We start from the raw sequence: 8,592 nt of genomic DNA, 5'->3' as shown, positions 1-8,592 counted from the left end.
ATTTGTTTTCCTTTATTGCTGAAGAGTTCATATTTTTTCTTCTGTGGTCTACTGTACAGATGTGAATGTACTTTTTTCAAAGCCTGAAGCTTTTGGTGTGAAAAGGCTTTTACATTTGCCTAAAATAGAACTTTTTATATTAAACACAAACAAGCAAGCCCTGTCCAGATTTTAAAAGTAACGCAAAAGTAAAGTAACACATTACTTTCCATAAAAAGTAACTAAGTAATGTAATTGGTTACGTAATAATGTAATAAGTCAATATTGTAATGCATTACTTTTAAAAGTAAGTTTCCCCAACACTGGATGCCATTAAAGAACCATTTTTGATTCCTCAAAGAACATTTCAGTGATCAGTTCTTAAACAAACCATTGTTTTCTTAGTCTAAAGAACATTTTATTAATCGAAAAAAAAAAAAAAAAAAAAAACAAATCCACTCAAGAACCTTTTGTCCAATGGTAAGGTTCTTTGTGTAACCATCAATGACAAAAAAAAAAAGAAAAAAAAAAAAAAGAAGAAATTATTTTTAAGACTGTGGAAACTTTCCATTCCTCAAAAAGTTCTTCATACTGGAACAAGAAGTTCATTGGATTTTTAAAATGTTCCTCACAGTAGAAAAACATGGTTCTTTTCACTGCAATGTTTATGGCATGCCTGTGGAACCCCCCATTTGGAACTTTATTTTTAAGATTGTGGGATTGCTAATCATAAAGAGCTGTGGTAACCAAAGACCTTAGTCAGATTACACTATTAAAAATAAAGGTTCCTGATTGACATAGATGAAGAACCATAAAGGTCTTTATTGTCATCAATGATGAAGAACTTTTAACATCTAATAAAACCTTTTCATTGGACAAAAGGTTCTTTAAATAAAATGTTCTTCACAGTAAGAAAGCAATGATTCATTTAAGAACTAATCACTGAAAGGTTCTTTGAGGAACCAAAAATGGCTTCTATGGCATGGCTGTGAAAAGCCCAGTTTTTGAAACTTTATTTCAAAGAGTGCATGGATGTTAAAGGTTCTTCATGGAAGAACTTCTTGATTCTTCATCTATGTCAATCAAGAACCTTTATTGTTAATAGTGTAACCTGACTAAGGTCTATGGTTAATACAGCTCATTATGATTATCAATCATACAGTCTTAAAATAAAGGTTCCAAATGGAGGTTTCCACAGCCATGCCATAGACGAACCATTTTTGGTTCCTCAAATAACCTTTCAGTGAACAGTTCTGCAAAGAACAGTTTTTTTTTTCTTTCTGTGAAAAATATAAAAAAAATCTACTTTTCCACTATAAAGAACTTTTTGTAGAAAAAAAAAAGTTTTTACGCTCTTAAACATAAAGGTTCTTGTCATTGATGGTTTCATGAAGAACCTTTACGATCCATAAAACCTTGGTTCTTTAGATTAATAAAATGTTCTTCACACTAAGAAAACAATGATTAATATAGGAACTGATCTCTGAAAGGTTCTTTGAGGAACCAAAAATGGTTCTTCAATGGCATCACTGTGAAAAGCCCAGTGCATGAATGTTAAAAGTCCTTCACTGAAGAACTTTTTTTTTGGAATGTGGAAACTTTTTATTCCACGAAAGGCTCTTAAAAATGAAATGCAATGAAAAAAAAGAGTTGAGTTTATATCTCGCAATTCTTACTTTATTTCTCAGAATTATGACTGTCTTGCAATTCTGACTTTATAACTCACAATTGCAAGTTTATATCATTAAATTCTGAAAAAAAAAATCTGAATTGTGAGTTGAAGAACCATGAAGTTCTTCCATGAAGAACCTTGAACATTTTGGAAATGAAGTTTCAAAAACTGGATTTTTCACAGTGATGCCATTGAAGAGCCATTTTTTAAATGTTCTTCGCAGTAAGAAAAAAAAAAATCATTGGGAAACCAAATGGTTCTTCCATGGCGCTGTTTTGGAAACACCTTTGGAACGTTTATTTTTAACAATGTTGGACTGATATTCATCATGAGCTGTAGTAACCATAGATGTTAGTCAGGTTAGACATCATATTGAATTTTACATGGATGAAAGGGGGCTATGAGGGATAGACTTACAGTCTTTACAATAGCATGTACTGTACAAAGGTGCTATATCATGTAATTTTCAGAAAATCACAACGCTCAAAACACATTTATGGAGTATTTGTCTACAGAACTTTTTTTTTTCCTTCAGAAAGACTTTAATCAGCTGAACAATCAGTATGTTAAACAACAGCACAATCCAGTAAACACAGTAGACTTCAAACCCTCACAGCCTCGTTTTCATTCTTGTCAAAAAATAAAATAAGATAAAAATAAATTAAATATGGCACCACCCTAACTACTTAGACTAAGGTCTATTGATGAAGACCCATTGCATTGTCCCAAAAAAAATACTACTATAAATTGTAAGTCCAACTAAGTCTCTCTTTGATTTCAAGGTATAATTGCTAACCAAAAACTACAGAGAATCTACCTTACTTGTTAAAAAACGCCGGCACCCGCAGGTCTTCATACACCACACAGAGCCAGTCCCGTCTCCTCTCACAGTGGGATCAGCTGATCAGAATGTCTGTGGTCACCAGGAAAAGGGATATAAAATTACTTTAATGTCAACCTCTTCACCAGTGGGTGACACTTTCAACACCTTCGCTAGTTTGTATCAAAGCACCTCAGAGGGTCATCGTCTCCAGGTCTGACAGCAACAGGGTGGCGTGATCCAACCTTGAGATGTTTTAACAGTCACATCATTCACAATAGCCACAAACAATGTTTTCTTAAACTAATTGGGTATAGATAGTAAAATAAGCATTGAATGAGACTAAATGCATAGTGAAATAAAGTTAATAGCACACTGTAAAAAAATAATGGTAATAATTACGATTTAAGTCTTTTATCCTCACTGCATTTATTTAAAATACAGTAAAAACTGTAGTATTCCAAAATATTGCTGCAATTTAAAATAATTGTTTTCTATTTTAATATATTTGTAAATATAATTTATTTGTGATGGCATAGCTGAATTTTCAGCATCATTAATCATTCTAATATGATGATTTGGTGCTTAATAATAATGATCATATGTGACCCTGGACCACAAAACCAGTCTTAAGTCGCTGGGGTATATTTGTAGCAATAGCCAAAAATACATTGTGTGGGTCAAAATTATTGATTTTCATTTTATGCCAAAAATCATTAGGAAATTAAGTAAAGATCATGTTCCATGAAGATATTTTGTAAATTTCCTACTGTAAATATATAAAAACTTAATTTTTGATTAGTAATATGCATTGCAAAGAACTTAATTTGGACAACTTTAAAGGTGATTTTCTCAATATTTAGATTTTTTGGCACCCTCAGATTCCATATATTCAAATAGTTGTATCTCAGCCAAATATTGTCCTACAAACCATGCACCAATGGAAAGCTTATTTATTCAGCTTTCAGATGATGTATTAATCTTAATTTTGAAAAATTGACCCTTATGACTGGTTTTGTGGTCCAGGGTCACATATTGTTTTTGTTATTATTATCAGTGTTGAACAGTATTTGCTGTTTTGATGTATATATATATATATATATATACCGTTCAAAAGTTTATATATACACTACGTTCAAAAGTTTGGGGTCAGTACATTTTTTTTTTTTTTTTTTTTTTTTTTTTTTTAAAGAAATTAATACTTTTATTCACCAAGGATGTATTAAGTTAATAATTAAAAGTTTATTAAAAGTTAATAATAAATAATTTACATTGTTATAAAATATTTATATTTTGAAAAAAACACTGTACTTTTTAAACTTGTTATTCATGAAAGAATCCTGAAAAAAAAAAAAAAAAAAAAAAAATCACAGGTTCCAAAAAATATTTGGCAGCACAACTGTTGATATTATCCAACATTGATCATTCTAATAATAAATCCGCATATTAGAATGATTTCTGAAGGATCATGTGACACTTAAGACTGGAGTAACAGCTGATAAAAATTCAGCTTTTCATCACAGGAATAAATTCTATTTTAAAGTATGTTAAAATAAAAAACATTATTTTATATTGTAAAAACATTTTGCAATATTACTGTTTTTTTTTCTATATTTTTAATCAAATAAATGCAGCCTTGATGAGCATAAGAGACTTCTTTAAAGACTATTACAAGTCTTACTGACCCCAAACTTTTGAACGGTAGTGTATATATATTATCAGGATTCTTTGATGAATATAAAGTTCAAGATAACAGCATTTATTTGAATTGAAATCCTTTGTGACAAACTGTCGTCACTTTCACTTTTGATCAATTTAATGTTCCCTTGTTGAATAAAAGTATTAATTTCTTTTTAAAACTTGCAAAAACGGTTTTCAACTTTGATAACAACAGAAAAAAATGTTTCTTGAGCAGCAAATCACCATATTAAATGATTTCTGAAGGATCATGTGACACTGGAGACTTGAGTAATAACACTGAAAACTCAGCTTTATCATCACAAGAGTAAATTGAATTTTAAAATATAATAAAATAGAACACTTACTGTTTCTAATGCAGTTTTAATCACATTAATTCAGCCTTGGTGGGCATAAGTCTTCTTTTAAAAAACAACTTCTGTGTATTATCCTTCATATAGCTAGTTAGCACATGGGGGTAGTTGTCACACTTTTTCAATAAATAAAAGTGCCAAATATGTTTTAGACAAGTGACACAATGCCCCAATAGCAGGTTTACGTGTTTACCAAAATCTTCTGAATTTGATAACATTGGAACTGAATGATAAAACTACAGAAAACCATTTCTTCGGAGTTCTGACTGGAAGCCTAACGTTATATTTAGGCCTAAAGTGACTCGTTTTCCGTCCATAATGATTATTATATAACCTCTCCAACACAATTTGGATGTAAAATAAATATATAAAGGCCTACTTGTGTGCTATATGAAAGGCACAAACAAAAACAAACAACCCATCGGCGCGCTTTGTACAGTTCAGTGTGCAGCGGGCGGAGCAACGGGAACGCGGAGGTGTGGTCGCCCTACAACAGCCTTAAAAACACGTGTTGAGCCGAAAGCGTGGAGTTCAGAAAAACTACGAGGGAGTTGTGTGGGATCACGGAGAAATTGCCAAATTAAGTCTTCGTCACGCAGGACTATGCCATCCTACGCACTCAATCAGTTTTTTGATCTGGATGATGTCCTGTGCAAGGTATATTTAGATTTGTATAAATTAAAAACGACGTGATTATTTTGAGACCGATCACGTAGCGAAATGTGCATGCATTATGTTTTAGTGCGGTTTTTGTCAATGCATTCGAATGCACTCTGCAGGAAAGGTGTAATGCCTAATGCAAAAAGTTGACGTGTTAAGCTTGACGATAACTGATCGAGTCTATTAAATGAAATCCAGCTTGCTAGAAACTTCCCAACCAGGGAGGGAACGTGGCCCACGAGTGAGCGCCTTTTTATTGCAATCAGCCATTATGGTAATGTTGTGCTATTTTTGCATGCATTAAGGGTGAGCAGAACGACATGAAAGCACCAATGCTTTTGGCATTGTTGAGATTCAAAGCGCAAATATTTTAACTTTGCTTTATTTTTAAACGTAAACAAGTCGATTGCACGGAGTTACCGCTTCAAAGTTATTTTTCCTTTCTTCTCTTTGCTTAGCCTTAATCTGAATCTCGAATGTGTGTGAAGTGAAGGCAAACTAATGTTTAAGATTTGAAATCGCGGTCTTTATTGTTGCTGCAATCAATTATGTTTGCAAATGGATGTGTTCGACTCGTAAACGAATCGTTCTAATGAGTCGGTTCACTAGAACCTGTTAAAAACAAGTGAATCATGTTTGCAAACTGAGCTGATGTGGAATTTAATAAATAAATAAATACTTACACAAAATGTGCATATGCACCATTTAATGGAGTGTTAGAAACCATGTGAATCATTTTAACTGGTTCTTTTTGTAAAAACATACGTGCTGTCTGTTTTAAATGCTATCTACTTCAAGATGTCTAACTCTTTTGTTCGTTTCCTTCCAGCACCTTTTAAATCTTGATCTTCGAGAGCCAATGAAACCCTCACAGGCAGCTGCTGTTGGATACAGGAAGCCTGACAGTCCCTGCACACTTTCCTCCACCGGTTCAGGACTTTCTATTGACAGCATTGAGAGCGGTACCATGAACTCAAGCTACTGGGGTCCACAGAAAGTATCGTCTCAGTCGAAGTGGAGCAAGGTGTCCTTTTGGTCCGAGCGCTCCGTTAGCATGGTGGAGGGCAACACTGGAAGTCTGGGTTGGTCGTCGGCTGAACCCGGTCACTTAAAGCAATCCACGGTCACATCAGGCCCAGTTTCCCTCTCCGGGTCGACGTCTTCGATCTCCGCGACCTCGTCGCGCTACAAGACCGAGCTGTGCCGTACGTTCGCCGAAAGAGGCGTGTGCAAATACGGCGGGAAGTGTCAATTCGCACATGGTGCCGAAGAGCTTCGAGATCTTAACCGTCACCCAAAATATAAGACTGAACCCTGCCGCACTTTCCACTCCATTGGCTTCTGTCCATACGGCATCCGCTGTCATTTCGTTCACAACGCCGAAGACGATCAAACGCAGGCCCGACCCCAAACTATCCAGCGGCCTCCGCTTCTCAAGCAGAGCTTCAGCTTCGCCGGGTTTCCCACAGCTCCGCAACCCCTAGAAGCCCCCCTAGCTCCTTCTTCGTTCCTGCGCGCACCTTCAGCTTCAACACCTCCGTCGACCGCCATGTCTGACCTTCTCTCTCTGGCCTTCCCTGATATAGACCCCAACACTCTTCTAGATCAAGCCCGAGAGTTGCATCCTCAATTTCTGCCTTCTCCCGACTCCGGCTACTCTCATTCAGGGCTGACGCCCACTTTGTCGCCCACCCAGCTCGCTCCTTCCCAGCCCGAGGCCTGCTCACGACAGAGTCCCACCGGCGGGGCTTCCCTAGGCCTCCGAAGCCTATCCCACACCTCTCTCTCAGACCACGAAGGTGGCAGCTGCAGTTCATCCAGCAGCATGAGCGGCTCAGAGTCGTCCTTCGGACCAGAAGCCGCAGGGCGCAGGCTTCCAATCTTCAGCCAGCTTTCGGTGCCTGATGACGGCGTCTACAACGAAGGCAGCTCAAGCTTCTTTCTGTAGACAGTTGCTCCTCAAAGACTGAACTGTATACTGTGGTATACCTACTGTATTATATGGCCGATACTTGACATTTTAGTTAAGCTCAGAGTGAAACATACTGTTTGAAGGTACTGAATGTTGAAATGTGTCTTTAAGTGGGGTTTCATGTGCTTTTATCTGAAGCAATTCACTGCGTTTTATTTTTGATGACTGAAAAGACAAGTGGGGAAAAGAACTGACTTGGGAAAAGCTGCAAAGTTCATGCGTCAAGATGTTGTTTGGTAACGCGTATGAAGCTGTTAACTCTTAAGATGCCTTTAGCAATCAGCTATTTAGATTATTGTACCGAAATAGCCAAAGAAAGGTTATGACCAGGTCTTTAAAGGTCTTTTTCAATATTTGAGAGATTCATTGTACTCTTTCTAACTAGAGACCAAACTTTTTGTTTGTTTCTTCTTCTCAGTTGTGTACCGCCATTGTAAACCAACTGTTTATGATGTTAGACTTGACTTTATTTGGTTGTGTTAGTCTGCAATATCGTTTTGAGTTCCAGCTCCGTATTTTTTTTTTTTTTTGAGATCAGAGTTTGGTTCGTTCCCAGACCTACTTGCCTTAAGTTTTCAGAGGAAGCGTACGCAAAGCCTCTGGAAGTGCACAGTTGGAGCTTTACTTGGAATGAGTTGCCCGTTTCATAGTTTTTGGTTGTGTAGCTGTTATTGTGAGTTTAGGCAAATCAATTTATTACTGTACGAGCCTTTAGTGGCCTTGTGTTTGGTTTAGTTTTCATAGCTGGTTCTGATGGGTCCCTTTTTGCATCTGATTGTCTGAAATGCCCCTGTTGGCTTTGTGTTACATGATGGAGAGTTCCAAGTAACTTAATTTCCTTTTTTATTTATTTTATTGTATTTATAGAAAACATGTTTTTTGATAATGTTTGTATTAAGTTTAATATATTGATTTCTGCTCCCTACTGCCCCCTTCATTTTGTACTGAAAATAAACCCTGTTGTTGAACATTGATTCTTGGTGTTTCTCGTCAGTGACTATTTCAATGGATAGTTCACCACCGAAGTAATAAGAGTTGGTAAACAGACAAGGTATTTTGACGTTTGTCCATTCAGTGAAGGTCCAAAATGACAACAGGCTAAATTTATGCCGTTGTATGTACACAAAACATTTTCAGTGTCATCTTTTGTGTTTCACGGATGAAAATCATAAGTTTGAAGCAAGTCTAACGCATTCAGATGAACCATTTCTTCCAAAATTCTAAAGAACTGATTTCTGAAACGCTTAGTCTCTCAAAGTTTCATGTACGGTTTTGTTAAACCTCAAAAAAATGATGACCTTAGAGTTTTGTTGCACAGCCAGCAGCTAAATAACATTTATGGCACTACATTATGGCTTTATTTGTTAAATAGTCTTTAATTATAGTATCTTATCGGTGCTGTGAGTTTGTTCGTCCTTCATTTATTGTGGTTTGTGGT

At 36.1% G+C, this 8,592-nt stretch overlaps 1 protein-coding gene across 1 annotated transcript; it reads left to right on the top strand.

Annotated features, from left to right (window-relative positions):
• The first annotated feature begins 5,019 nt into the window (after nucleotides 1-5,019).
• zgc:114130 (uncharacterized protein LOC570332 homolog) lies at nucleotides 5,020-8,128 on the top strand. The gene is made up of 2 exons (XM_051130260.1): nucleotides 5,020-5,179; nucleotides 6,012-8,128. The coding sequence occupies exons 1-2, from the start codon at nucleotides 5,126-5,128 to the stop codon at nucleotides 7,128-7,130; spliced, it is 1,173 nt and encodes a 390-aa protein (XP_050986217.1). The 5' UTR covers nucleotides 5,020-5,125; the 3' UTR covers nucleotides 7,131-8,128.
• The last annotated feature ends 464 nt before the right edge of the window (nucleotides 8,129-8,592 follow it).

Source organism: Labeo rohita, chromosome 15 (genome assembly GCF_022985175.1).
Source record: "Labeo rohita strain BAU-BD-2019 chromosome 15, IGBB_LRoh.1.0, whole genome shotgun sequence".
Classification (NCBI taxonomy): domain Eukaryota; kingdom Metazoa; phylum Chordata; class Actinopteri; order Cypriniformes; family Cyprinidae; genus Labeo; species Labeo rohita.
Note: the sequence above shows the minus strand (reverse complement) of the source record. Positions and strands in the feature narration are given on the sequence as shown.

What these genes read in the sequence shown, in the direction of transcription:
- zgc:114130 (XM_051130260.1), top strand. Translation starts at nt 5,126, where the DNA reads ATGCCATCCTACGCACTCAATCAGTTTTTTGATCTGGATGATGTCCTG. An exon ending in TGGATGATGTCCTGTGCAAG is followed by an intron (nt 5,180 to 6,011) that starts GTATATTTAGAT and finishes GTTTCCTTCCAG; the next exon opens with CACCTTTTAAATCTTGATCT.